Source organism: Oryza glaberrima, chromosome 9 (assembly GCF_000147395.1).
Source record: "Oryza glaberrima chromosome 9, OglaRS2, whole genome shotgun sequence".
Lineage (NCBI taxonomy): Eukaryota > Viridiplantae > Streptophyta > Magnoliopsida > Poales > Poaceae > Oryza > Oryza glaberrima.
In genome coordinates, this window is record NC_068334.1 from 20,929,439 (window position 1) to 20,956,322 (window position 26,884).

The 26,884-nt window shown below is 46.0% G+C and overlaps 5 protein-coding genes and 2 pseudogenes across 10 annotated transcripts; 4 read left to right on the plus strand and 3 right to left on the minus strand.

The window, feature by feature from the left end:
* Positions 1–406: 406 nt before the first annotated feature.
* LOC127784049 (uncharacterized) lies at positions 407–2,165 on the plus strand (annotated as a pseudogene).
* Positions 2,166–3,673: 1,508 nt separating this feature from the next.
* LOC127783845 (uncharacterized) lies at positions 3,674–4,986 on the plus strand (annotated as a pseudogene).
* A 1,718-nt stretch (positions 4,987–6,704) lies between these two features.
* Positions 6,705–8,523, plus strand: LOC127784016 (uncharacterized). The gene is made up of 2 exons (XM_052311192.1): positions 6,705–8,052; positions 8,396–8,523. The coding sequence occupies exons 1-2, from the start codon at positions 6,705–6,707 to the stop codon at positions 8,521–8,523; spliced, it is 1,476 nt and encodes a 491-aa protein (XP_052167152.1).
* A 3,600-nt stretch (positions 8,524–12,123) lies between these two features.
* Positions 12,124–18,666, minus strand: LOC127784305 (uncharacterized protein At2g39795, mitochondrial). Of its 5 annotated transcripts, none has more exons than XR_008019478.1 (5): positions 18,447–18,666; positions 18,007–18,347; positions 17,746–17,929; positions 17,469–17,652; positions 12,133–12,150 (listed from the first exon to the last, which is right to left on the minus strand). XR_008019478.1 is itself a non-coding variant. In XM_052311520.1 (4 exons), the coding sequence occupies exons 1-3, from the start codon at positions 18,618–18,620 to the stop codon at positions 17,770–17,772; spliced, it is 675 nt and encodes a 224-aa protein (XP_052167480.1). In that variant the 5' UTR covers positions 18,621–18,666; the 3' UTR covers positions 12,124–12,150; positions 17,746–17,769. The 5 variants fall into 5 exon arrangements, 2 of the variants coding, with proteins under 2 accessions (XP_052167480.1, XP_052167479.1); XR_008019477.1 differs by lacking the exon at positions 12,133–12,150 and adding an exon at positions 15,744–16,112; XR_008019479.1 differs by lacking the exon at positions 12,133–12,150 and adding an exon at positions 15,744–16,112 and having other exon boundaries at positions 17,469–17,677.
* LOC127784303 (uncharacterized) lies at positions 12,631–15,029 on the plus strand. Its single transcript, XM_052311515.1, has 2 exons — positions 12,631–14,071; positions 14,683–15,029. The coding sequence occupies exons 1-2, from the start codon at positions 12,811–12,813 to the stop codon at positions 14,868–14,870; spliced, it is 1,449 nt and encodes a 482-aa protein (XP_052167475.1). The 5' UTR covers positions 12,631–12,810; the 3' UTR covers positions 14,871–15,029.
* A 1,231-nt stretch (positions 18,667–19,897) lies between the features above and the next one.
* LOC127784304 (probable purine permease 5) lies at positions 19,898–22,478 on the minus strand. Of its 2 annotated transcripts, none has more exons than XM_052311518.1 (2): positions 22,260–22,478; positions 19,898–21,095 (listed from the first exon to the last, which is right to left on the minus strand). In XM_052311518.1, exons 1-2 carry the CDS (start codon positions 22,330–22,332, stop codon positions 20,011–20,013), a joined length of 1,158 nt encoding a protein of 385 aa, XP_052167478.1. In that variant the 5' UTR covers positions 22,333–22,478; the 3' UTR covers positions 19,898–20,010. The 2 variants fall into 2 exon arrangements, with proteins under 2 accessions (XP_052167478.1, XP_052167477.1); XM_052311517.1 differs by having other exon boundaries at positions 19,899–21,098; positions 22,260–22,477.
* Positions 22,479–23,278: 800 nt separating this feature from the next.
* Positions 23,279–26,628, minus strand: LOC127784302 (cytochrome b561, DM13 and DOMON domain-containing protein At5g54830-like). Its single transcript, XM_052311514.1, has one exon. The coding sequence runs from the start codon at positions 26,370–26,372 to the stop codon at positions 23,697–23,699; it is 2,676 nt and encodes an 891-aa protein (XP_052167474.1). The 5' UTR covers positions 26,373–26,628; the 3' UTR covers positions 23,279–23,696.
* Between the last annotated feature and the right edge of the window lie 256 nt (positions 26,629–26,884).

Sequence of the window (26,884 nt, forward strand, 5' to 3'; positions counted from 1 at the left end):
CAACCTCCCTCTCCTCCAAGAATTTCTTCACCGATTCCATCTCCTTAGCCTCAACTTCCTGCGAATCTTTCACAGCAAACAAACCGCATGAACCAGAGCGCAAAATCACAAAAATGTCCGTACGCGAAGTTTGTGTGTGTGGTGGGGGGGGGGGGGGGGGGGGGGCTCCGTTGCCGGCGCTGGATCAGGACGAGTTCGTCGTCGAAGCGAGGGCGCGTCGATCGGCCACCGGCAATCCGATTCTATCCAAACCATCTTCCGCCGATCCGATTTACTTCTCCCCTCCGACTCCAACTTGCATTGCTGACATCGATTCGGATATCGATCTTCTCCGACTCCGAATCCTCCACGCTGCTCTACTTTAAGCCCGGCCGGACGATCGCCGGCGGGAGGAGAGGTCGCAGCCATGGCTACCGCCTTCCCCTACAGCTTTACAAGAACCAAGCACCTCACTCTCTGCCCGCCCAGCAGCCAGGGCGGGGATGCGGCCGATCACGGGCCCCTTCCATGGATCCTCCTCGACGTCCGCGCCTACATCGCCAACCGCCGGAACTCCACCACCGCCACCATCTTCCTCAGCAACGGCCGCAAAATCCAGATCACATTCTGCATCGCGCCGCCGCCGCTCGTCTCCTACATCTGCGCCTGGTCCCCTGCCACCGACCCCGCCGTGTTCTTCGCCAAGGAGCCCGCCGTCGGGTTCGTCAACGACAACCTCGTCTTCCTCCGCGTCCATAGCGATCAAATCTACGATCTCATCTACCATGCCAGCTCTCGCCCATCTCTCAAGCTCATCCACAACCCCTACAACCCATACGAATACCTTCGTCGTATCGACAACGTTGTCATCCTCCCTGACCGCCGCCATGCCGCCGGCGCTGATGATGATGACAACAACAACGGTCACTTCTATGTTAGCTCGCTCGATCGGGATCGCCGCTTCGATATTGGCCACTTCAAGCTTTGCCTCTACGACGAAGACGATTCCATGGATTGCAAATGGAGCAACAACATCCTTCTTCTTGACCAACTCCGCAATGCGGCAGACAAAGATATCGTGCTCCATTTAACAGAGAAGGTACTTATCCTGGATGATGAACAACCACTAGTGGCCTTCGTTGATCCCTGGCGGGGCATGGTCATCTGCAACGTGCTCGACAACAGCAGCACACCTGGGGAAAGCAGCTACATGCCGATGCCATCCGAGATCTTCAACATCCACAACACCTACACTTCATCCATTTCCCGTGACATTGCTATCGTCAATGGCCGTCTCACCGTTGTCAGGCTGTGCCTTTACCTCGATTCAGATGATGATTCAGACGATGATGATGACCACGATTGCTGCGTTTGGACGATGAGTGGCGTGAGGACTTCATGATCGAGTCCAGTGACGTCTCGATTGACGACAGCACTTGGAACGCCTGCCTCCTGCCCAAGCTGGATGATGGTTGCCCGACAACGGATACGCTCCAGTTAGCTCATCCAACACTCAGCTTGATGGACGCCCACATTGTTTACATCATGGGCAAGGTTGACGTCTCCGATGAGAAGGCACTGGTGCTCACCGTTGACATGGCAAACAAGAGGCTACAAGAGGTATCTGTGTATGACGCCGAAAGAATTGTCAACGATTTTGATTACGCCTACACACAGTCTACCATTTCCCAATATTTCACTACAGCAGCTGCAGGTGATTGATTCATTCCTTTTTTTTGGGGAATACGCCAATGACGCATTTTTCACATTAAGAGAAATAAAAGTTATTTACAATCAAAGAAAGAACAGCACGGGACAAAGTTATTGGTTCATTCCTGGCCTGTTTTTTTTTTCTTTCTGCACATTGTTTTTCTTTTGGGGAAACCTTGTGATGAATAGGATAGTAAACCTGATTCAAAGTTGGCTCTCATAGGACTTTTTTTTTTATCATATCATACTTTCATAGGACTTGGCGTGAAGGGTTAGGCACATGTATCTGTAGGCTATTTGCACTAACACATGGGCACTTAATTTGTTTTCCGTTTTACTGGTTTGCAGGTTTAAAGCGAAACCTGAAGCGACCTTTGAAGTTCCATATGCAATATCCTCACAAGCGGCAGGGTGGACCTGGTTCGGAAATTAGAGATGAAACTGAAGATGGGAATAATCCTATGGACTTGGATTAAAATTAGTATATGAATTGCGATACAACCAACCACACACGAATTGTCTGTATTCAACAACAAATGGTAGTGCACCAGAGCACCAATATAATCAGCTGAGCGTGCTTAGTGATTTTCTCAAATGGAATTGCAGTTTTTACTACAATTGAGCCACTGAATAAGCTAAAACCCATCTTATTACTAGAGTCATACATGGCCTGAACAATAGGATTGAGCCGTTGAGGTGGATAATTTACATGGCATGTATGAGAGCAACTCTTAACACCACTTCCCAGAGGCCTGCAGCCTTAGTTTTCAGTTCCCACAGGTTGAAACTGTCTCCAAAGTCACGCTGATACCAACAAGGAACTCGAACATTCAGACTTCAAACATTCAGGAAATCAAATTACAATGACAAATGGATAAGACTGATTGTTAATTCTGGGTAATGAATTATAAAAGAACTAGATTGACTGTCGATATTCCTACTCAATTTGAAATAACACACACCAAAATGTGAACAAGGTGGTCAGGCACATATAGTTACGGAATTTCTCATTCCAGTGATGTAAACTTATAGATGAAGGTCACTTAAAACATGTCCATGCTCTTGAATGTCAGATTGGATTATTGGCCTTGCTAAGTTAACAATGCTAACCTGCCTGCTTGGGTAAAAGGGTTAATATCGTCTCACACTAACAGATACATTATTTAAGAAACTGCATGTTCATCCACAAAAAATCAGAAAGAAACTGCATGTTCCATACTGGAGTATGATTGATAGGAAGAAACCTCAGAACCAACATCTGATTGTAACTCAGTATACCTTTAGTGCATCAATAACAATGCTATAAAACAAGGTCTACAAGGCCGCACAAAGGAATGGGGTAACCTCCACACAATAGGCCAGCTATGCCATGTAAGGCAGGTGACAACACAAATAACACTTGCCATATTTTAGAATCTTGATAAAAAAAATTATCAAAGGAATTGAATTTCCTGCCTACTCTAGTACTATTTGTACAGTCTACAGGTCGTATGGCTCAACGTAATCAACAGAAAAGGGAGTTGAAGCAAAATGTCCAGGGTCTCCAAAAATCAAATTTTGTGGTGACTGCAAAATTGATAGCCATAACTTCATTGATCTATTATCTCTTTCTCCATTTAGACTAGTCAGGGGTAAACTCATCATAGACATCAAGAAAATTTAAGTTTCAAAATCCCTACATATTAAAATACTACACATTTTGTCTCACTTGTAATCAGTGATTATTTCTTTACTAGAATCAGCATTGTCGAGGAAAATAGGTTCAGTCATAACTGAGGATCAGATAGCTGAGATCAATTCAGTTCGGATTTCAATACCTCTGATCTGATGAGATCGATTTCCCGATTCCAACTTGTCGAATACGAATAGGATTATTAGGATTAGGATTTTGCTGAGAAGCCTGAGATCGACTCAGATCTCTACTCCGACCCCAATTCCTCTACTTAAGGGACGAGAGAGAGAGAGAGAGAGATCGACGGGAGCTATGGACGACCGGAGAAGAAGCAAACATCTCACTCTGCAGCCGCCCAGCCACGACGGGGACGCGGCCGATCACTAGAATCTTCCATGGATCCTCCTCGACGTCCGCGCTTACATCGCCGACCGCCGGAACTCCACCACCACCACCATCGACCTCAGCAACAGCAACGGCGGCCGTAAAATGAAAATCCAGATCACCTTCTGCGTCGCGCCACCGCCGCTCGTCTCCTACATCTGCGCCTGGTCCCCTAACACCGACCCCGCCCGGATCTTCGCCAAGGAGCCCGACGTCGGAATCGTCAACGACGACCTCGTCTTCCTCCGCATCAATGGTAATGGCGACGACGACGACGACTACGACCTCGTCTACCAGGCCGGTTGCTTCCCGTCGCTCAAGCTCGTTGACAACCCCGCCAAGTACCTTCGTGAGCTCGACAACGTTACCCTCCTCCCCCGCCGCCGCCGCCGCCGCAGCCGCCGTTCCGCCAGCGCCGACGATGACAGCGGCTTCTACATCTGCGCTCTTGATCGGGATCACCCCTCTGGACTTGGTCACTTCCAATCCTGCCTCTACGACTCCATCGATGGCACCTGGAGGCTGGAGAGCCTTCTTCTTGACGAGTTGCGCAACCCGCCCGACAAAGACACGGTCCTCCATTTCACTGAGAAGATAGTAGTTCTTCCTTCTTCTTTAGATGATGGACGAGTATCGGTGGCATTTGCTGATCTCTGGCGGGGTATCATCATCTGCGACGATGGCATGCTTGATGGCGGCAAACCTACAGGAAGCTACATGCCGCTGCCGCTAGAGATCATCGACCTTGACAGAGCCTATTACTCATTGGCTTGCCGGGACATGGCCGTCGTCAATGGCCGCCTCACCGTGGCCAGGATGCGTATTGGCTTTGATTCAGACACGAATTGCTGCTCCTGGGATCTATCCACATGGAGCAAGGCGGTCACTTGTTTGGACGAGGAGTGGCGCGAGGACTTCGTGGTCGACTCCAATGACATCTTGGTTGATGAAGCCACCTGCAACAACGTTGAGCTCCTGCCGAAGCTGAACGATCTTCCTGCCATGGCGAGGCTGCGGGTGGCTCATCCCACGCTGAGCTTGATGGATGCCCATGTTGTTTACATCATGGGCAAGGTCAATCTCTCCGATGAGAAGGCACTGGTGCTCACTGTTGACATTGCCAACAAGAGGCTATGAGAGGTATCTGTGTATGACGCTGAAAGAATCGTCAACGATTTCCGTTATGCCTACACCGGTCTACAGTCTCGCAATATTTCACTACAGCTACTGCAGGTGATTAATTAATTCCTGTCCTATCTTTTCTACTTATTGCTTTCCATTGGGGGAAACTCTTTTGATGAATATTTCAAAATTGAGGCTGCAATTAGTGTGAACCTCAATTGAGGCTGCAAAGCCATGTGGGACACAAATTAACCTAGTCACACCTGTTGGATTTCAAATTCCCTCCATATATCAAAATTTTCCAATAGTTTTTCCTAGTCACACAACAGAAAGCTTATTGAAATACATTTTCTTCACACATACACTTCCAGCCTGTCCCAATAATATAACAGCCACTCTATATCAATTTTTTTCCTTCTTGTCTACATCTAGGTTGGAGCATCCATTTCTGACAATAAGTGGGAGTGGCCAGAATGGGCATATATGAGATATTCTTCAGAAGAATACTGGACGAAAAGTCTCCTTACAACGAACAATAACATGGAAAAAACAGGGCTATTCAGTGGACATGGAAAAAGCACTGGACATATAAACAATCCAGTTTATTCCAGTGATATCCACAATGAGGTTGGACGATTCACTTCTATTGAGAAGCTAGTGAATAAGCCAGATGAAACATTTTATAGAAAGAGTGTTGGTTTACATGAAGCTTTCTCAAAGAATCCAGCTATACAGCAGAGTTCGAAAATAAACTTAGCAAATCATATGATCCATGACATGAACATGAACTCTATTAGCAGGCCAAGTGAACGAACATATTCAACAGCAAACATGGGAATAACTTACAGTAGAAATCATTTGGCACATGATTATGCAAACTTTCTGGAGAAAAACTTAAATAACTTGTCTCGTAGTCCTGGTCCTAGTTCTACAAGAGTTTTGAGCAATGACAGTAGGGCATGCATGCCTGATGTACCTCACAAAATAATTAAAGATGGTTCAGGTAGAGCATCAAACACCGAACTGAAGCTGGGGCAATCATCTTATCATCAATCTATGGCTACCCTATTTCCATCAGTGCAGTCGACAATAATCGAATTTCAGAAACCTCAGCACCACCTGCAATTCACAACTCCAAGTGAGCTTTCCTGTTATTAGCTGCAAATGTAATTGTTTTGTTCTCCACATTATCATTTGGGTAGAATTTAACTTGTATTAACTATTAATATGGCACATCCACACATGTGTAGTTCTGTTTGCTTTCTCGCTAGATATGCAAGAGCTTGTTAATTGTTATGCTAGGTGCTGACTGAATACACAAAATGACAAAAACACCATAAGAAGCTGCTAGTACTAGCACAATGAATGTGAACAACAACATAGTTCTGGTATGATTTTATTGCTGCTTTCCATTTTCTTGAAACCAGAAAATAGAGTTTGAGGGTGGTCGTTCGCCACGACTTGACCTCCTTCGCCAACGAAATGTAATCGCCAATTATGCATAACCCATATGCTACAGATCGATCTGGGTCGTCCATCGCCAGATCTGATCAGGAAAGAAGATTATTGCTAGTGGCCTTTGCCAGAAATCAGGCTATCGTCAAGCACAAGCCACTACCGGCGATAATACAACCCATAGCAATTCAAGATAAGCAGATCCGATTTTAAGCACCTCCGATCGATGTAATCGATTTACTTCTCCCCCTCCGATTCCAACTTGCATTGCTGACATCGATTTGGATCTCGATCTTCTCTGACTCCAACTCCGAATCCGAATCCTCCACGCTGCTCTACTTTAAGCCCGGCCGGATGATCGCCGGGAGGAGAGGCCGCAGCTATGGCTACCGACTTCCCCTACAGCTTTACAAGAACCAAACACCTCACTCTCAGCCCACCCAGCAGCCACGGCGGGGATGCGGCCGATCACCGGCCTCTTCCATGGATCCTCCTCGACGTTCGCGCCTACATCGCCGACTACCGGAACTCCACCACCGCCACCATCGTTCTCAGCAACGGCCGCAAAATCCAGATCACATTCTGCATCGCGCCGCCGCCGCTCGTCTCCTACATCTGCGCCTGGTCCCCTACCACCGACCCCGCCGTGTTCTTCGCCAAGGAGCCCGCTGTCGGGTTCGTCGACGCCGACGTCGTCTTCCTCCGCGTCCATAGCGATCAAATCTACGACCTCGTCTACCATGCCAGCTCTCACCCATCGCTCAAGCTCATCCACAACCCATACAGCCCCTACAACCCATACCACTACCTTCGTCGCATCGATAACGTTGCCATCCTCCCCGACCGCCGCCGCCATGCCGCCGGCGGCGCTGATGACGATGATGATGACAACCGCGGTCGCTTCTATGTTAGCTCGCTCGATCGGGATCGCCGCTTCGATCTTGGCCACTTCAAGCTCTGCCTCTACGACGAAGACGATTCCATGGACCGCAAATGGAGCAACACCATCCTTCTTCTTGACCAACTTCGCAACGCGCCAGACAAAGATACCGTTCTCCATTTAACGGAGAAGGTGTTCATCCTGGATGATGAACAACCACTAGTGGCCTTCGTTGATCTCTGGCGGGGCATCGTCATCTGCAACGTGCTCGACAACAGCACACCAGTGGGAGGCAACTACATGCCGCTGCCACCAGAGCTCATCGATGTCCGCAGGACCTACAATTCATGTGTTTGCCGTAACATTGCTATCGTCAATGGTCGTCTCACCGTTGTCAGACTGAGTCTTTACCTCCTCGATTCAAATGATGACGATTCGGACGATGACGATGATGACGATTACTGCACTTGGGATCTGACCACATGGAGCAAGCCAGTCAGTTCTTGTTTGGACGATGAGTGGCGTGAGGACTTCATGATCGAGTCCAGTGACGTCTCGATTGACGACAGCACTTGGAACGCCTGCCTCCTGCCCAAGCTGGATGATGGTTGCCCGACAACGGATACGCTCCAGTTAGCTCATCCAACACTCAGCTTGATGGACGCCCACATTGTTTACATCATGGGCAAGGTTGACGTCTCCGATGAGAAGGCACTGGTGCTCACCGTTGACATGGCAAACAAGAGGCTACAAGAGGTATCTGTGTATGACGCCGAAAGAATTGTCAACGATTTTGATTACGCCTACACGCAGTCTACCATTTCCCAATATTTCACTACAGCAGCTGCAGGTGATTGATTCATTCCTTTTTTTTGGGGAATACGCCAGTGACGCATTTTTCACATTAAGAGAAATAAAAGTTATTTACAATCAAAGAAAGAACTGCACGGGACAAAGTTATTGGTTCATTCCTGGCCTGTTTTTTTTTTCTTTCTGCACATTGTTTTTCTTTTGGGGAAACCTTGTGATGAATAGGATAGTAAACCTGATTCAAAGTTGGCTCTCATAGGACTTTTTTTTTATCATATCATACTTTCATAGGACTTGGCGTGAAGGGTTAGGCACATGTATCTGTAGGCTATTTGCACTAACACATGGGCACTTAATTTGTTTTCCGTTTTACTGGTTTGCAGGTTTAAAGCGAAACCTGAAGCGACCTTTGAAGTTCCATATGCAATATCCTCACAAGCGGCAGGGTGGACCTGGTTCGGAAATTAGAGATGAAACTGAAGATGGGAATAATCCTATGGACTTGGATTAAAATTAGTATATGAATTGCGATACAACCAACCACACACGAATTGTCTGTATTCAACAACAAATGGTAGTGCACCAGAGCACCAATATAATCAGCTGAGCGTGCTTAGTGATTTTCTCAAATGGAATTGCAGTTTTTACTACAATTGAGCCACTGAATAAGCTAAAACCCATCTTATTACTAGAGTCATACATGGCCTGAACAATAGGATTGAGCCGTTGAGGTGGATAATTTACATGGCATGTATGAGAGCAACTCTTAACACCACTTCCCAGAGGCCTGCAGCCTTAGTTTTCAGTTCCCACAGGTTGAAACTGTCTCCAAAGTCACGCTGATACCAACAAGGAACTCGAACATTCAGACTTCAAACATTCAGGAAATCAAATTACAATGACAAATGGATAAGACTGATTGTTAATTCTGGGTAATGAATTATAAAAGAACTAGATTGACTGTCGATATTCCTACTCAATTTGAAATAACACACACACCAAAATGTGAACAAGGTGGTCAGGCACATATAGTTACGGAATTTCTCATTCCAGTGATGTAAACTTATAGATGAAGGTCACTTAAAACATGTCCATGCTCTTGAATGTCGTATTGGATTATTGGCCTTGCTAAGTTAACAATGCTAACCTGCATGCTTGGGTAAAAGGGTTAATATCGTCTCACACTAACAGATACATTATTTAAGAAACTGCATGTTCATCCACAAAAAATCAGAAAGAAACTGCATGTTCCATACTGGAGTATGATTGATAGGAAGAAACCTCAGAACCAACATCTGATTGTAACTCAGTATACCTTTAGTGCATCAATAACAATGCTATAAAACAAGGTCTACAAGGCCGCACAAAGGAATGGGGTAACCTCCACACAATAGGCCAGCTATGCCATGTAAGGCAGGTGACAACACAAATAACACTTGCCATATTTTAGAATCTTGATAAAAAAAATTATCAAAGGAATTGAATTTCCTGCCTACTCTAGTACTATTTGTACAGTCTACAGGTCATATGGCTCAACGTAATCAATATGGCCGTCTACAGGTCGTGTTGGAATCCGATTGATGTGGCCTCACTGACTGAACAATATTCATACTGTGTAGCAACACATTCTGGCACAACCATCCATGTTCTTAGTTGGTTAGCTGATGAAACTTGTGGCCTATAGGTTGGGAGTTTGACTCCCATCACCACTCAAATTTATGCTGCTTATCCTCTCTAATTTTTTCTTTTTCTCTCCAAAGCTGATTGTATTTTTTTCAAAAGTACACCCATTCTCCAAAGCTGATTATATTTTTTCAAAAGTACACCCATATTTTGAAATTCATATGAAAACCTCTCCAATTTTTTCTTTTTCTCTCCAAAGCTGATTATATTTTTTCAAAAGTACACCCATTCTCCAAAGCTGATTATATTTTTTCAAAAGTACACCCATATTTTGACATTCATATTAAACCAGCAATATATGTACTTTACTATTGTGTTTTTCTACACTTTATCACCTCCTCTTGTTATTATTTTTTTTAAAAGTACGTCCATATGTTTGAAATTAATACTAAACCAGAAATATATGTAATTTCCTACCGTGTTTTTCTACACTTTATCACCAATGCTGCTTATCCTCTCCAATTTTTTTCTCTCCTAAGCTGATTATAAGTACATCCATATGTTTGAAAATTCATATTAAATTTCCTACTATGTGATTATATTTTTTCAGAAGTACACCCATATCTTGAAATTCATATTAAACCAGCAATATATGTAATTTACTATTGTGTTTTTCTACACTTTATCACCTCCTCTTATTATTATTTTTTTTGAAAAGTACGTCCATATGTTTGAAATTAATACTAAACCAGAAATATATGTAATTTCCTACTGTGTTTTTCTACACTTTATCACCAATGCTGCTTATCCTCTCTATTTTTTTTTCTCCTAAGCTGATTATAAGTACATCCATATGTTTGAAAATTCATATTAAATTTCCTACTATGTTTTTCTACACTTTATCACCTCCTCTTATTAAGAAAATGCCCGTGCGTTGCAACGGGTTGTAAATAACATTCATTGAAATAAATTAAAATCCTAAACTACATATCACAATTGGGCAGAAATGATGAAAAATTGAACATGTTTTTGCTGGTATTTTGATACGTCACCCGTATTGGAGTCAGTTTTTTAGTCCGTTCGCTTTGAAAATACAAATCCGTGTTTAAGTCAGATTTTAAATTCGTTTGCTTTTAGAAATATAAAAGATGTCGTATAAGAAATCCCTTTAAAAAACTCGTATGCTAAGTTAAGATGAAAGTCATACTCTTAATTGCAGTTCATGATTTTCTTAAAAAATATCTAAGCGAATTCCAAAGTGAAATTCATACTAGCTAAACCGTATAACAATAATATTAAAATAACACACCCGTGGCAACGCACGGGCATGTTTTCTAGTTATTATAAAGAAATTAGAGCTGTCGAAAATCATGCTATATAGAGCTGTTTGAAAAATAATGCCTTGTAATGTATTTTGTTTATTGTGCATGATTGCATGCCTCCATTTTAGATTTTCCTTGATGGATATGTTTATGCTCTTGATGGACTCTATTTGATCGTTCAGACATTTGTCTTTGGAGCGTGCTGTTAACATATTGATTTCATCGATAATTCTGTGTCAAAAATATATTTTCGTACTCTACAATTCTGAAATAGCAGGGGAAGCTCCCTGCTCCATTTTCATGAAACCAGAAAATAGAGCTTGTTGCGGAGTGTGGTCTTTCACCATGACTTAGGCCTTGTTTAGCTTCCAAACAAAAATTTTTCACCATGTCATATCGAATGTTTGGACACATGCATGAAGTACTAAATATAAAAAAAATTTACATAGATTGCATGTAAATTGCGAGATGAATATTTAAAGCCTAATTGTGCCATGATTTGATAATGTGTTGCTACAGTATAAATTTGCTAATGACGGCTTAATTACGCTTAATAAATTTGTCTCACAGTTTCAGGCGGAATCTGTAATTTGTTTTGTTATTAGTCTACGTTTAATACTTCAAATGTGTGTCCGTATATCCGATCTGACACGTTAAAATTTTCTTTCGCGAACTAAACAGTCCCTTATCTCCTTCGCCAACGAATTGTGCTCGCCAATTATGCCGATCTAAGACGTCCACCGCCTGATCTGATCAGGAAAACAGATTGCTTGAGTCGCCTTACAAGACATCTTGCTATCATCGGGCACAAGCAAAATCACCGGCAACAACACAAAAACAATACAACCGATAGCAATTCAGAACAAGCATAACATGCATGAGATCTATTTATATTGTAAAAAAATGAATAGGTGAGCAATTGCAATACAACCAACCGCATAAGAAATGCCTGTATTCCACGACAAATTGTAGTGCACCACAGCACCAATATAATCGGATGAGCGTGCTTAGTGATTTTCTCAAAAGTGGCTACAATTGAACCACAGAATATGCTGAAAACCACAATGGGAGGTGGATAATTTACACGGTGTGTAGGAGAGCAGCTCTTCAAAGGTTAATGAATTGATAAAAAGGCCTGGAGTATATTTGTTTGTAGTTCCCAATTAAGTCATGCGGATACCAGCAAGGAACTCCTGCAAATGCAAAATGGAGTTCAGACTTCAAAGGTTTCAGGAAACCAAATTACAACAACAAATGGGCAACACTGATTGTTAATTCAGGGTTAATGAATTGATAAAAAGGATGAACAAGACTAATTGTTGATGCCCCTACTTGATTTGAAATAGACAATTCCAAAAATGTGAATGAGGTGGTCAGGCAAATGTCAGGAAAGTAGGTTCAGTCAATTGGCTGCATATTACGGCTCAAGCTCAAACTCAGTCAGTTAAGACTGTATAAAACTCACCTGTTTTCAAGAACTCGGCTCGTTCGTCATCAACCTCCCTCCCCTCCAAGAATTTCTTCACCGATTCCATCTCTTCAACTTCCAACTTCCTGCGAATCATTCACAGCAGACAGAATTCACAAACCGCATAAACCAGCGCGCAAAATCAATCGACCTCAACTCGACGATGACGCTGAGGTGGATGCGCGGGCCATGCCATGCTCGAGTGACCCGACGCGGCGGAAGATCGTGGGGATCGTCGGTCGCCGCCAATGTCGTCTCCGACTCCGACTCCTACTGCTGAGATCGATTTGCATGTCGTCTCCGACTGCGACTCCTCTACTCTGCTCTACTTAAGCTAGCCCGGCCGCGCGGACGACGATCGCCGGCGGGAGGAGGGGCCGAAGCCATGGCTACCGTCGGCCGCTACATGTGGAGTAGAACCGAGCACCTCACTCTGCGCCCGCCCTGCCATGGCGGGGACCCTCTGGACGCACACCAGCCTCTACCATGGATCCTCCTCGACGTCCGCGCCTACATCGCCGACCGCCGGAACGCCACCACCGCCGCGGCCGATCTCGGCAACGGCCATCGAATCGAGATCACCATCTTCACTGCCCCACCGCCGCAGGTCTCCTACATCTGCGCCTGGTGCCCGACCGGCGACCCCGCCCGGATCTTCGCCAATGAGCCCCTCGTCGGGTGCGTCAACGGCGACCTCGTCTTCCTCCGCCTCTACAGCGAGGTAGTCTACGATCTCGTCTACCGCGCCGGTGGCCGCCCTTCGCTCACGCTTATCCGGGACCCCGACGACGTCGACACCGCCAGCTTAGAGAGTGACTACCTGCGTTCGCTCGACAACATTGCCCTCCTCCGTCGTGCCGGCGGCGGCTTCTACGCCTGCTCTCTGGATCTGGACCTCAATCGTCTGTATGGCCACTACAAACTCTGCCTTTATGAGTCCATCCATGGCGATGGCAAGTGGAGCCTGGAGAGCCTCCTTCTACCCCAGTTGCTCACGGCACCGCGTCAAATGATCGTCTATAACACGAACAAGGTGATTACTCTGGATGATGGACAGGGAGTAGTGGCCTTCATTGATCTCAAGCGGGGAATCCACATCTGCAACGTGCTCGCCCATGGCTGTCCTGGAAGTTACCTGCCACTGCCGCCAGAGCTCACCAACTCTCGAATGACCTCATCGCTTTGCCGGGACATTGCCATCGTTAATGATCTTCTCACCATTGTCAGACTGCGTACTTGCTTTGATTCAGACACTGATTGCTGGTCCTGGGATCTGTCCACATGGAGCAAACCGGTGGCTCATCTGGACGACAACAAGGACTGGCAAAAGGGCTTCATGGTAGTTTCTAGTGACATCACGGTTGACGCCACTTGTTGCAACGTCGAGCTCCTGCCTAAGCTGGAGGGTCGCCCGGCCATGGCAAAGCTGCAGCTAGCTCTTCCTACGCTCAGCTTGACGGATGCTAATGTTGTCTACGTCATGGGCAAGGTTGACTCCTCTGACAAGAAGGCGGTGGTGTTGACGGTTGACATGGCCAACAAAAGGCTTCAAACGGTGTCTGTGTATGATGCCGAGAGGATCATCGACGACTTTGATTACGCGTACACGCAGTCTACCATCTCCCAATATTTCACTACAGCTGCAGGTGATTACTTAATTCTTGGCCTGTTCTTAACTTTGTGTTATTCGATGTTGTGATTGCTGATGTATTTTAAACCTGTGTGGCTGCTGCTATAGTGCTAGTTGGACTTGTTAGTTTAGGCTGGAATTATTTTGAACCTCGCTAGACTCTTTACCTCTCTAATTATGGAAGCAGCCTTTGGTGAGATTCTAGACAAGTTATAGAGTACAGTTCCAGACAAGATGTAGAGAGCACATGACATGCAAGCTATGTGGAACACAAACCCAGTCAAATGCAACTGCATTTTGGATTCTAGATTGCCTTCATATGAAAATTTTCTTGTCAATGCACGCTATATCAAGAACATACACATAAACAAAGTGAGCCTTTAAAAGAAATTGTCAGAAATGAAAACAGAAACAATTTTTCTGCCCCCAACAAAGTGGAGAGAGAGAAGACCATTTTAGGTGCTCTTGCATTTTTTAAACATTCTTGAACTAAATTGGTTGATGCTCTCGTAGGTTTTCTTTTTGTCATACTCTCATAGGGCTTGGGATGAAGGGTTAGGTACATTTGTGTGTAGGCTATATGCACTAACTCATGGGCCCTTTGTTTTGCTGTTTTACTGGGTGCAGGTGTAAAGGGAAACCTGAAGAGACCTTTGAAATTTCATATGCAATATCCTCACAAGCGGCTGGGTGAAACAATCAGCAGGAGCGATAATCCTATTGACTTGCATGAGCCATTGCAACTGGATACTGGATCTGGTATGGGAACTAAAGACGAAACTGAAGACAGCGTTATTCCTATGGACTTGGAATAGCCATGCATGCACTAAACGGGCATAAATTAATTAGAGCTGTTGAGAATCATGCCCGGGCATAAATTATTATAAATTAAGTTGAGCTGTTGAAAATAATGCCCGGGCATAAATTAATTAGAGCTAGCTGTTGAAAAGCATGCCCGTTATGTATTTTGGTTATTGTGCATGACTGCATGTCTACATTTTAGATTTGCCTTGAATGGATATGTTCATGCTCTTGTTGGACTCTGTTTGATCGTTCAGAGAGTTGTCTTTGGAGCCTGGTGTTAACATATTGATTTAATCTATAATTCTGTTTCAGAAATATTTTTTTTCCCTACTCTACAATTCAGAAATAGCAGGGGAAGCCCGCTGCTCCATTTTCATGAAACCAGATAATAGAGTTTGTTGCGGAGAGTGGTCGTTCGCCACGACTTGACCTCCTCCGCCAACAAAATGTATTCGCCAATACGCATACTCCCTCCTATTCTATATTAATTGACATTTTGAACATAGTTGAGATCAAATTTTTATAACTTTGACCATTAATAACTTTAAAAATATTTAGTTTAAAACAACTAAAACAACATATATAGATTTGTTTTTTAAAGCACTGTAATAAAAGTAAACATACATTTATTTATTGTATATATTATAATAGAAAAATAAGGTCAGAGATATATTTTGTAAACCATGTCATTGTCCAAAACGACAATTAAAATATAATCGGAGGGAGTAGTTCATATGCTATAGATCGATCTGAGACGTCCACCGCCTGATCTGATCAGGAAAGCAGATTGCTCGAGTGGCCTTACCAGACATCAGGCTATCGTCAGGCACAAGCAAATCACCACCGGCGATAATACAACCAATAGCAATTCAAAACAAGCACAGTAGGAGATCTACTTATATTGTTAAAAATAAAAATGAATAGGCGAGCAATTGCCATACAACCAACCGCATAAGAATTGTCTGTATTCCACAGCAAATGGTAGTGCTCCATAGCACCAATATAATCAGACGAGCGTGCCTAGTGATCTTCTCAAATGTGACTAGAATTGAACCACAGAATATGCTGAAAACCCAGCTCATTACTAGAGTCATACAGCACGAACAATGGGATTGAACCACTGAGGTGGATAATTTACATGGTGTGTAGGACAGCAGCTCTTATCATCACTTCCCAGACGCTATTTGTTTTCAGTTCCCATAGTTTGAACTTTGAAATAAGTCCAGAGTCATGCGGATACCAGCAAGGAACTCCTGCAAATGCAAAATGGAGTTCAGACTTCAAAGGTTTCAGGAAACCAAATTACAATGACAAATGGACAACACTGATTGTTAATTCAGGGGTAATTAATTGATAAAAAGGATGAACAAGACTAATTGTTGATGCTCCTACTTGATTTGAAATAGGACACTCCAAAATGTAAATGAGGTGATCAGGCACATATAGTTACCAAATCTCATTCCAGTTAATGTAAACTGCTTACTGATGAAGGTCACTTAAATATGTCCATGCTCTTGGACGTCATATTGGATTGTTGGCCTTGCTATAAATTAACGATGCTAACCTACCGGCTTGGGTGAAAGAGTTAATATCGTTTCACACTCTGACAGATACATTATTTAAGAGACTGCATATTCATCCACCAAAACTAGAAAGAAACTGCATGTTGCATACTAGAGTATGATTGAATATTGATAGGAAGAAATCTCAGAACCAACATATGATTGTAACTTAGTATCTTTAGTACATCAATACCAATGTTAACATAAGGTCTACAAGGTCGCACACAAGGAAAGGGATCCTAGTTCCTAACCTTGTACTGCTTGAGCCACAATATGCCAGCTATGCCCACATTATGCCAGCTATGCCAGTGATGTAAACTGCTTATTGACGAAGGTCACTTAAATATGTCCATGCTCGCCTTACTAGAAACTATTGGGAACTTATAGATGAAGGTCACTTATAGATTATTAGCCTTGCCAGAAATTACCAATGGTAACCTACTGGCCTGTGTAGAAGGGTTACTCTGACAGATACACTACCTAAGAAACTGCATGTTCATCCACCAAAAACCAGAAAGAAACTGCCTGTTCCATACTCTGTATGATTGATAGGAAGAAACTTCAGAACCAACATCTGGCTGTAACTCAGTACCCTCAGTGCATCAATAACAATGTTCTAAAACAAGATTTACAGGGCCGCACAAGGAACGGGATCCTAACCTTGTACTGCTTAAGCCACACAATAGGCCAGCTATGCCATGTAAGGCTGTAAGCACTGCAATGCAGGTGACAACACAATAGCCCTTGCCACCTTTTAGAATCTTGATAATTGAATGTCCTGCCTACTCTAGTACCACTTGTTCTACAGTCTACAGGTCGTATGACTCAACTAACAGAAAAGGAAGCCAAGACAAAATGTTCAGGGTCTCCAAATTTTCTGGTGACTGCAAAATTGACAGCCATAACTTTATTGATCTATAATCTCTTTCTCCATTTAGACTAGTTGGATTAAACTCATCATAGACATCAATAAAATTAAAGTTTCAAAATCCCTACCTATGAAATTACTGTATTTTTCCTTACTAGTGATCAGCAACTATTTCTTACCTCCTCACCATTTCTTTACTACAACAAGCATTGCGGAGGAAAATAGGTTCAGTCATTAACTGTAGTAGGGTTTTAGCTCGAGCTCGGTCACTCAAAGAGTTAAGAACTCGTATCTGTGATTTTGTCTGTGTGCTTCTTCTCGAAAGCGTGGAGCCAAGCCAAGCCAACCAAGGGATTGGATTCCCTGCCCATCCCTTCCAAGTTATTAACTGTAAAACTATGCTGTGTCTTTAATCTCATAGTTCTAAATGTATCTACGACGAATTAACAATCTCACCTGATTTATCTGCTTCTCCTGTGCCTACTTCTCGACGAATGATTCGACAGTCTTCAACCACCGGAGAAGCTCCATCTTTTCCTTGTTCGCCATGTAGTCGTGCAAGAACTCAGCAAGCTCGTCATCCACCTCCCTCTCCTGCAAGAATTTCCTCACCGACTCCCTCTCCCTAGCCTCCAGCTTGCTGCGAATCATTCACAGAAGAGGAACATCATCACAGACCACATAAACCAGAGAGCAAAATCACAAAAGCTTCCGTACACGAAGTCGCGGCCTCCGCTGCTGGTGCTGGAGCCATCGGCGTCCCGGAGAGTGAGGACGTGGCGGACGACGAGTTCGTCGTGCCAGGCGGAGCAGATGAAGCCGAGGACGCGGTCCGCCCGGGAGACCTCGACGATGAGGCTGAGGTGGAGGCGCGGGCCGCGCTCGAGCGACTCGACGCGGCGGAAGAGGGGCGCGTCTGGGGGCGGGGCGGCGGCGCCGTCGAACATGGTGGCGTCGACCTTGACCTCCTCGTCCTGGGCACCGCGGGTGGCGCGGAGGCGCACCCACTGCTCCCCCGGGCGGTCCTCCACCCCGAACGATTTGAAGGCCTTCGGCGGCTGCAACGCATTCGTTTCTCGGCGAATCAGAGAAGACACACACACAGAGAGAGAGAGAGAGCTAAGATGGGGGATAGGCTCGGTAGGATGAGAGGATACCGGGTAGGGAGGGCGGCGTTCGGAGATGTAGTTGATCTCGGAGCGCAGGAGGCGGAGGAGGCGGTCGTCCATCGGGGAGCGCAGCGGCGCGACGGCGGTGGAGAAGGATGGTTTCGCCGGGGAGGAGGCCGCGGCGGCGAGGGAGAGAGCCCGGCGGACTAGGGCGCGCGCCATGTGTTCGAGCTTTTGCCTCTGCGAAGCGTCTGCCTAGAGGCGAGGGTTGGTTGAAGGAAGGATACGACGACGCGGCGGCGGCGGCGACCTGACCTGGGCTGCCTAACATTGCGGCCCGATTCTCCTTTGTGGAATAGAATAAGTTCACTCTAGGTCCCTTGATTTGTCCCAGGGTCTGACAGTCATCTCTGAACCGAAATTCTCCACTAGCTCATCCTCAACTTACCACATCATGTTGAGGGAATTTTAAGTTCCTGAGGTATCAAATTGCGAGACGTATTTATTAAACCTAATTAATTCGTCATTAGCACATGTAGCTTACTATAACACTTATGGCTAATCATATGTGGGTTATTATAGTACTTATGACTAATTATAGACTAATTAAGTTCAAAAGATTCGTCTCGCGATTTATATAAACTGTGCAATTAGTTTTTTAATCTATATTTAATGCTCCATGCATGTGTCCAAAGATTCGAAGTGACGTTTTTTTGGCAAATTTATTTGAAAACTAAACAAGGCCTTAGGCTTAACACTATGAACAACGGCATGCTATTAGGGAAACTTCCGGATTCGGACCTATTTTCGAAAATGGAATCTGTCGGTCGGAATTTTTTCGAAAACGGAAACGAATTCGGAAATATTTTCTTGGAAACTAAATCGGAAATGATAAGGGCAGTTTCCGTCGGAACTCGGAATCGGTCCGAAACTTTCCGGAAATTTTCTCGGATTTACCAGAAATTTTGTGACTAAAATACCCTGGATTCTTTTTTTAAGCACTAAATAGTGAATACCATGGTGTTTGGCTGTTATTTTTATAAAAAATATGTGTTATGCAAATCTAAAATTACATAAGAATATTTTTTGTCCTACATTGGGATTTATCAACAACATTACTCTTTCAATTGGATTTATCACTTTGATGGGTTTTTTATTTCGATAAATTTACGTTATCGTATTCGCGCCGGTTCGTTTTCGCTCCGTTTTCGGTTTCGATAATATTAGATTCCGTTTTCGTATCCGGGGTTTCCGATTCCGACTCCGAAAAAAATATGAAAACGAAAACGATAAAGATGGTTTCCGTCCGTTTCCGTACCGTTTTCACTCCTAGTGATATGCCGCATATGGGAGGCAGTCTGGTCACCTTGCGCCCAACAGCCCGCCAGCTGTTCGACGCAATGCCCCAACCCCAACCTCTTCACCTGCAACGTCCATCTCTCGCTACTCATCCCTCTCCGTGTCCTTGCTGGACGATGATCGAATATTTGGCGCAGAAGCAGAACGCACTGGATGTTTTCAGGAGAATGAGAGCACAGCAACATTGGTCAATACAAGAACATACTCAGTTCACATATTTTTCATGTTCCAGGAGAAGAACAATAAGAGTACATCAATTTGTGGATGCTTTCTTGGTAGAGGAGTGGCCAACCATGTAGGAGCCGAACCCCCATACGGTGATGACCAGAGACAGGATCTTGAAGCCGCTCATGGGGTCATGGAACCAGATCACCGCCGCGATGCTCGTCACCGGCACCCTCACGGCGTTGAGCACGCCGGCGAGGACGGTCGACGCCAGGAACAGCACGCCGGTGCCCCCCAGCACCCCGAGCTGGAACGTCACCGCCGACCACACCATCACCATCGCGTACGACGCCTCGCCGTGCCTGAACGCCGCCGCCTCCCGCCGCATCGCCGGGAAGCCGCCGCCGCTCACGGCGAGCCCGGCGGTGGTGAACGCGAAGGCGCAGAGCGACACCATCGCCTGCTGCTCCAGCACGACGTGGAACGACCTCCGGCCGAGGACCCGGACGAACACCAGCTCCGACAGCGCGAAGATGAGGCCGTGGAGCGCCGACCCGAGCACGTCCCAGACGAGCCCCAGCGCGTACTGCCTGCCCGTGATCCCGGGGTACCTGTCCGACCCGGAGTCCAGCGCGATGATCACCACGCCGGCGGTTATGACGACGACGGCGTTCAGCGACGACAGCCGCATCCTGTTCTTCGCGATGGCGCAGCCGAACAGCGCCGAGAACGCCAGCGACGACGCGGCGACGAGCGACGCCGTGGACGCCGGGAGGTAGGCGTAGGCCCAGGCGTACATGAGGTTGTCGGCGGCGCTCAGGAGGCCGAGCAGCGCGTACCAGGCGCACAGCTTCGGCGACAGCGGCGTCGGCGCCGCCTTGCCGGCGAGGTAGCACGGCAGCAGGAGGAGCGCCGGCAGCGGCCAGCCGGCGACCGCGGACCACGACAGGATCCACTTGCTCTGCCCGCCATTGTTGTAGTACAGCCGCGACAGGAGGCTCGACGCCGGGAACGCCGTGAGCATCGCGCCGGCGCTGAGGACGAGCAGCAGCCAGAAGGACAAGGGCTTGCTCCGGTACGTCTCCATGGAGGAGGCAACCATCGCTGCTGCCTTCTGACGCAGAGAGCGATCTGCTGGCTCTGACGAGGTCTCCTCCATTGCTGCAACTTCTGCTGCTGTTCATGACAGGGACAAATATTCAGAAGATTTCAATTATCTAAATAAAATTCAGAAGATTTCAGATCCTGTCTACAGCTCCAGCTTGGTGAAGAGGAGTATTTGCTGAACAATAACGTTGTGTTAACATCTGGAAACATGGTTAGATTGGTGGTAGTAACTCCAGAAATAAAACAGAGTGAATGGTTTTGATTGCCTAGAGATTTCTGCAGTACTAGTAGTATGATCCAACAAAATAAATTTCATTATTGCTAAACAATAATGATGTTGTTTGGATCCCACAAATCCAAAACTATTTTTTAAAAAAAACAAACAAAATCCAATATTATAACTGTACCATACTTATTAATGTTTTGGTAGTAACTCCAGAAATAAAAACAGAGTGAATGGTTGATTGCCTAGAGATTTCTGCAGTACTAGTATGATCCAACAAAATAAATTTCATTATTGCTAAACAACAATGATGTTGTTTGGATCCCAGAAATCCATAAATATTTTTTTAAAGAACTCCAATATTACAACTGTACCATACTTAATAATGTTTTCCCACCATATTTATTAATTTTTCATGACAATTACCATGCGTAATAACATTATTGTATAACCAAACAAACCTTCTTTTGTGTTTGTTTCCAAGTCTGCAAAACTTTCGGCATGCAGGAGACAAATAAGAAAAAAAATACGGCGAAAATCTGCTACAGGAAAAACACGCACACAATTCTCATGGCCCCCCAACAACTTCAACTTGCAACTTCAACAACCTCAACAATTCTCATGGCTCATCAGAGTCTCCAAAATCAAGAAACAAGAATAGAAGAGTTGAATTAGGACTGCGACATCAATTTGCAAAGGGAGTCAGCTTCAAGGGAAAAAATAAGGCCTTTTTTTTTTGAAGAGTTGTTAGTTTTTACAGTAGCTATCAAGCTCAAGAAGCAGTAATACTCTACTCCCAACTAATTCAGAAAATCCTTCCCAATTGAAGGTACACACAAAGCAATGTAGCGCCATGGCCTTCTTTTGTCCTAAAACTACGCAGGTTAGCACGAATTGTTCGCACCGACGATGAGAATTGCTAGAATCAAGGGAGAAAGCTCACTAGATTTTGCTCTGCAATTAAGGAAAAAACAGAGAAGAAGAAGAAGAAGAAGAAAAGGACGAACCTGACGCTGGGACCTGGACGACATGATGATGGCGTCCCTCACCGTCGCCGTCGCGGCGCTGGTCCCTCTCCATCTGCCGCCGCCGCCGCCGTCGGTCGCGGAGTCGCGGACAGCTAGGGAGGAAACTGCACTCTCCGGGTCTCCCAGAGAAGACGACGATATGATTATTGATGACTTGCTGGAGCAGCCAAGCCAACAGACAGCCTCTCCTGGTGATACGTCTACGAAACCAACGTGAACTCTGGTCTGGTAATCTGGTTCGTGCACGTCGCTCGCTCGGACGAATTTTGTTTATCTATAAATAATCTAGTGGTCTAGTGGCAGTGTGGCACAAATTTTTCATCAAGTACGGAAGTATATTTAATTATGGAAGGAGAATTAGTACTTTATTTATTCCCGTTTCCACTGTAGTGTTGACCGATACGGTGCGTTTCAGCGTGAAGAAAGGGAGCGCTTTTTTTTTGGCGTGTGGTGTCCCGGTTGGGAAGCTGCCCACTCGTACGCACAAAGAACACGCGAAACAACTGAAAAAAGGTTACATCTCTGAATCTCACAAAAAGCGATTTAAAACCAAGTAGTACTAGTTAACTAATTAAGGTCATACCACCTACAACTTTAATTATCATCATCTCATACAAGGAATATCACGTTCTTTGTGTGACGGGTGGTAAAAAAAAAAAAGGCTGGAACTCACAAAGGCTTCATTTGCTTCTGGAGGTGCATTGTTTTCGTTTCATTGAGCTGGTTAATGATCAGGAGTTGGCAGGTGACGAAGCTTTGGAAAAGCTGGAGTAAACAGTCATATATTATTTGGGAAATCAAACATTAAAAACAAATGTTTAACATGTTAGCTTTGTGCTTAGTCAGGCAACAAGCCCACTAATATAAAATCATATCAGAAACAGGATGGACAAAACAGCAACAACAAAATTAGGATTTCCCAACAAATATGGAGAGAATGAAGTATTTGACAGATGTACTGTATCTAGAGAGCACAGGACACAGACAGACAACCATAATAGTGTAAAATCGCTTTGCCTCTTCTCAAAATGAATAGTATCCGACTTCAGAGTGGATATGATACATGGTTTCTAGCATTCTCTTCAATACACAGCTCAGCTAATGATGCTGCGAATGTGCAAATAAACACCTCAACTAGCATCCCTCTCTTATCTCTAAACTGACTGAAAAAGAATCACTTGGGTAATGTAATAAATTGTGCCTGTCTATTTGTCAAAAATGTACACTATACAATGTAAATAGGAAATTTAAGACAGTTTGGAGATCTTGTGTTGCCTGGCATCATCCTGCCATATAAATACTAGATTCTTGTGAAGCAGCAAATTATCACGACCTGTGGATCTCACCCATATATGTGAAAATAGGAATTGGTGTATTTGTATCTGACTCTGGGGGATAAATATATGTTGATATATGTCATCTAGCAAGAGGTTCAAGCTGGACCTCCATCACACCAGAAGGACTTGATTCTGAATTCCTGTCTGTACTGTCAGGATGCAAAAGATCAACTGAATCGTCTTCCTCGGTGTTACCTAATACCCAGTGCCCTCTAGAGCTTGTGTCGCCGCTCCTCCGTTTGACCTCTTTATACTCCAAGTAAAGTGTTATAACTATAGCAGAAAGCACCCACAGCATCAAGGCCCAAGTGAGCTCCTCTACATTCTCGCTATCATACCTATGGCCTAAATGCTTCATTCCAGTGAAAAGTGCCACAATTCCGACTATGATTGCCGACCTGCCTGTGATAACATGAAGGTATTCCCAGAGGACACGATTCCAGGATGAAGCCTCCCCATTAGCTGGTCTCTTGGGCCGGAAGTAGGCATTTAGTGGCTGAAGACCTGCCAACAGCAGAGCCGTGACACCAAATTTAACATGCACTGAGCTGACATAAAAACCTCTGAGTTCAGCTGCAGCGAAAAGGACACCAAGGAACATTATAGCAATTCCTGAGTATTGCAGATAGACATGTATTTGGTACCACCCGTCACCTTTCAAGTTCTTCAAATACCGGGCAGCCAGTATTCCACCAGGAAGCAAGATGCCCCAGGCAACAAACATCATAAACCCATGAACAGCCAGAACAGGACGCAAGTCCTGTTCTGCCTCAGCAGAACCTCTCAACAAAAGCACACGTATGGGGCGACTGCTTGTGATAGAATGCATGTTACTATCTGTAAGACTGTTACCTGACCAGCTTGCACCCATAGCCCAAACGACCTTAAGGGGCGTGGTTGGATCAATAATGTTCTTACACTCTACCCTTCCACTACAGGAAGGCTTAAGAGGACGAGTAAACTCAAATGTAATAATGCCATTTTCTGACCTACACCTGACGTAGGTTAAGTTCTCAGATGTTGGGTGGATGCCCGCTGCACTCTTTCCATCAATCCAGTAACTCTTGACTCGCCCAACTCCATCATTGCCAACCCAGCCAACATAAGCATAACTGTTCAGCATGCCACTCCCAAACCCAACAGCAAGGTACCCACTTTTCTTCTCACCTCGAGCTGCTATAGATATAGAATCATGGGACAGAGTCCAGAACAGAGTAACCTGCTGATCATCCAAAAGGACGCTGCTATTATACATGTCACTAAGGCCTCCATCAACAACTTGAACTTTCCAACCCATCTTCGGTTCATACAATGACTGGTAGTAGACTAGATCAGGTGTATTCCGATCAGGCAGCCAAAGCAGCTCTGTAGGAGTTGCTGGTACACCATGAGCATCCCGGCTGCCAGCATATATGACCTCTGTTTTATTCCGCAGTGTAGCATTCCCCCCAATTGGATCCGACGTGATGTAAAGTGCAACATCATGCCCAGCCTGCACTGAGAACTTCACTGGCACACCTCTCTCAACCTTCAGCAGAGGAGCCTCCTTCTTGTTGATGTAAATCACCTTGTCAGGGTTTGGTGGGTTTGGGTAGCGGACGGCTGGAGCAGATGTCACCACCAGGGGTGTCTTTGCATCCGCGATGATCCTCTCCTGATCCTCCTTGTTGTCAGCATCCAATGGTCCGTTGCAGCTGTCCACCGTTTCCGACAAATTCACCCTTGCAAACCCATAGGTTGTGTCCCTCGGCCCCCCATGGTTCTGCGGGAGGTAGTGTGGCCTCAGAGTATCCGGCGGCCGCAGCTTCCCAATGGCCCAGACAACCGCCATCTCCTCCGTGGCACTCACCAGCACATCATACTTGGTATCCCCAGTGTCAAGCTTCCTCTGATACCTCACAAAAGACACTCCATCCCGCCGGTGACCGTACACCAGCATGGAATCATTCTTCCCCTCATCATAAACCTTGTCAGGGCACACACCAGATACCGGCGATTCATCGGTCCCCAGCGTGCACTCGCTGTAGTCGGTTATGTAGTAGTCCTCGGCGAATGGCATACCTTCCTCGGTGAATCCGGCGACGACAACATCAGAATGGATCATGGCGGGAGAATTGGCCTTGGGATCAGCCCACCCGAACGCCATGTAGTACTCGGAGCCCACGGCGGCCTCGAGGCCGATCTCGACTGTGCCGGCGGAGGCGTTGAGCGTCCAACGGAGACGGTACTTGTTCTCGGCGAGAGGGAGGCAGTTGTCGAACATGGTAGGAACAGGCTCCGGCGACGGCGAGGGCGAGGCGACGCCGGAATCATCGGTGGCGTTGGAGGCGGAGGCGGAGACGGGGAGGAAGACGTGGCCGAGGTCGGAGGAAGTGTCGGGGTCGAAGAGCGCGAGGAGGGGCGGGAGCGGGGCGGAGAAGGGGAGCAGGAGGGTGGCGTTGCGGAAGGTGGAGTTGAGCGGGTGGGGCGAGAAGGCGCGGCCCGCGGCGAGGTCGGCGAGGGAGTCCCCCCGCGCCGCCCAGAAGCGCGCGGAGGGGGAGGCGGCGAGGAGGTCGAAGCGGGTGAGGCGCAGCGCGCAGGAGCCGTCGTCGGCGAGGCGGACCGTGCCGCGGAGCTGGTGCTGGAGCATGGTGAAGTCCGCGGCGAAGGGCGCGGTGTGGTTGGCGTGCGGGCACACGGCGGCCGACGACGACGACGACACCAGGGCCCCGACCGCGACCGCGATTACGGCGAGACGGAGGGCGGCGGCGGCCATGGCCGCGGCCGCGGGGGAGGGATCGAGATCTGGAGAGGAGGCGGCAACGCGTGGAGTGGAGGGATCTGGAAGCGGAGGGGGTTGGGTTGGGTTGGTTGAGTTGAGATTGGCTCGCGGCTGCGGCTGCGGCGGAGAGGTGCGAGGCGAGCGGGCGGGGCGGTGGTGGGGGTGGCCGAGATCCACTTTGGGTGGTGGACTGATGGAGGCCGTGCGCCGCGTGGGAGTGCGATGCTTCGTAGGGAAGGTCGGAAGGAGGCAGTCGCAAACCACTTGAACAACTGTTTTTCCTCTCAAAGAGAAGAAGACCATTTTATGTTCTCTCGAGAAACTTTGACCATTTTATGTCCTATCAACAAAAGTTTGGTCTATCTCAAAAAAAAAACAAAGTTTTGGTCAATTTATTTGTTTGTTTGTTTATTGTTGAAACTGAAAGAGATATTGTACTCTTGAAATAAATATCGATATCACTTTTTACAGAATGTAGAAAAACAAAAAAAACGAAAATGATAAAT

Excerpts from the sequence above, each read along its gene's own strand:
- LOC127784304 (XM_052311517.1), bottom strand. The coding sequence starts at position 22,332 with ATGGAGAGGGACCAGCGCCGCGACGGCGACGGTGAGGGACGCCATCAT. Across the intron at positions 21,099-22,259 it reads CGTCCAGGTCCCAGCGTCAG|CAGCAGAAGTTGCAGCAATG; the intron begins GTTCGTCCTTTT and ends TGTCATGAACAG.
- LOC127784303 (XM_052311515.1), top strand. The coding sequence starts at position 12,811 with ATGGCTACCGTCGGCCGCTACATGTGGAGTAGAACCGAGCACCTCACT. Across the intron at positions 14,072-14,682 it reads ATATTTCACTACAGCTGCAG|GTGTAAAGGGAAACCTGAAG; the intron begins GTGATTACTTAA and ends TACTGGGTGCAG.
- LOC127784016 (XM_052311192.1), top strand. The coding sequence starts at position 6,705 with ATGGCTACCGACTTCCCCTACAGCTTTACAAGAACCAAACACCTCACT. Across the intron at positions 8,053-8,395 it reads TTTCACTACAGCAGCTGCAG|GTTTAAAGCGAAACCTGAAG; the intron begins GTGATTGATTCA and ends ACTGGTTTGCAG.
- LOC127784302 (XM_052311514.1), bottom strand. The coding sequence starts at position 26,372 with ATGGCCGCCGCCGCCCTCCGTCTCGCCGTAATCGCGGTCGCGGTCGGG.
- LOC127784305 (XM_052311520.1), bottom strand. The coding sequence starts at position 18,620 with ATGGCGCGCGCCCTAGTCCGCCGGGCTCTCTCCCTCGCCGCCGCGGCC. Across the intron at positions 18,348-18,446 it reads AACGCCGCCCTCCCTACCCG|CCGCCGAAGGCCTTCAAATC; the intron begins GTATCCTCTCAT and ends AATGCGTTGCAG. Across the intron at positions 17,930-18,006 it reads AGCGGAGGCCGCGACTTCGT|CAAGCTGGAGGCTAGGGAGA; the intron begins GTACGGAAGCTT and ends AATGATTCGCAG.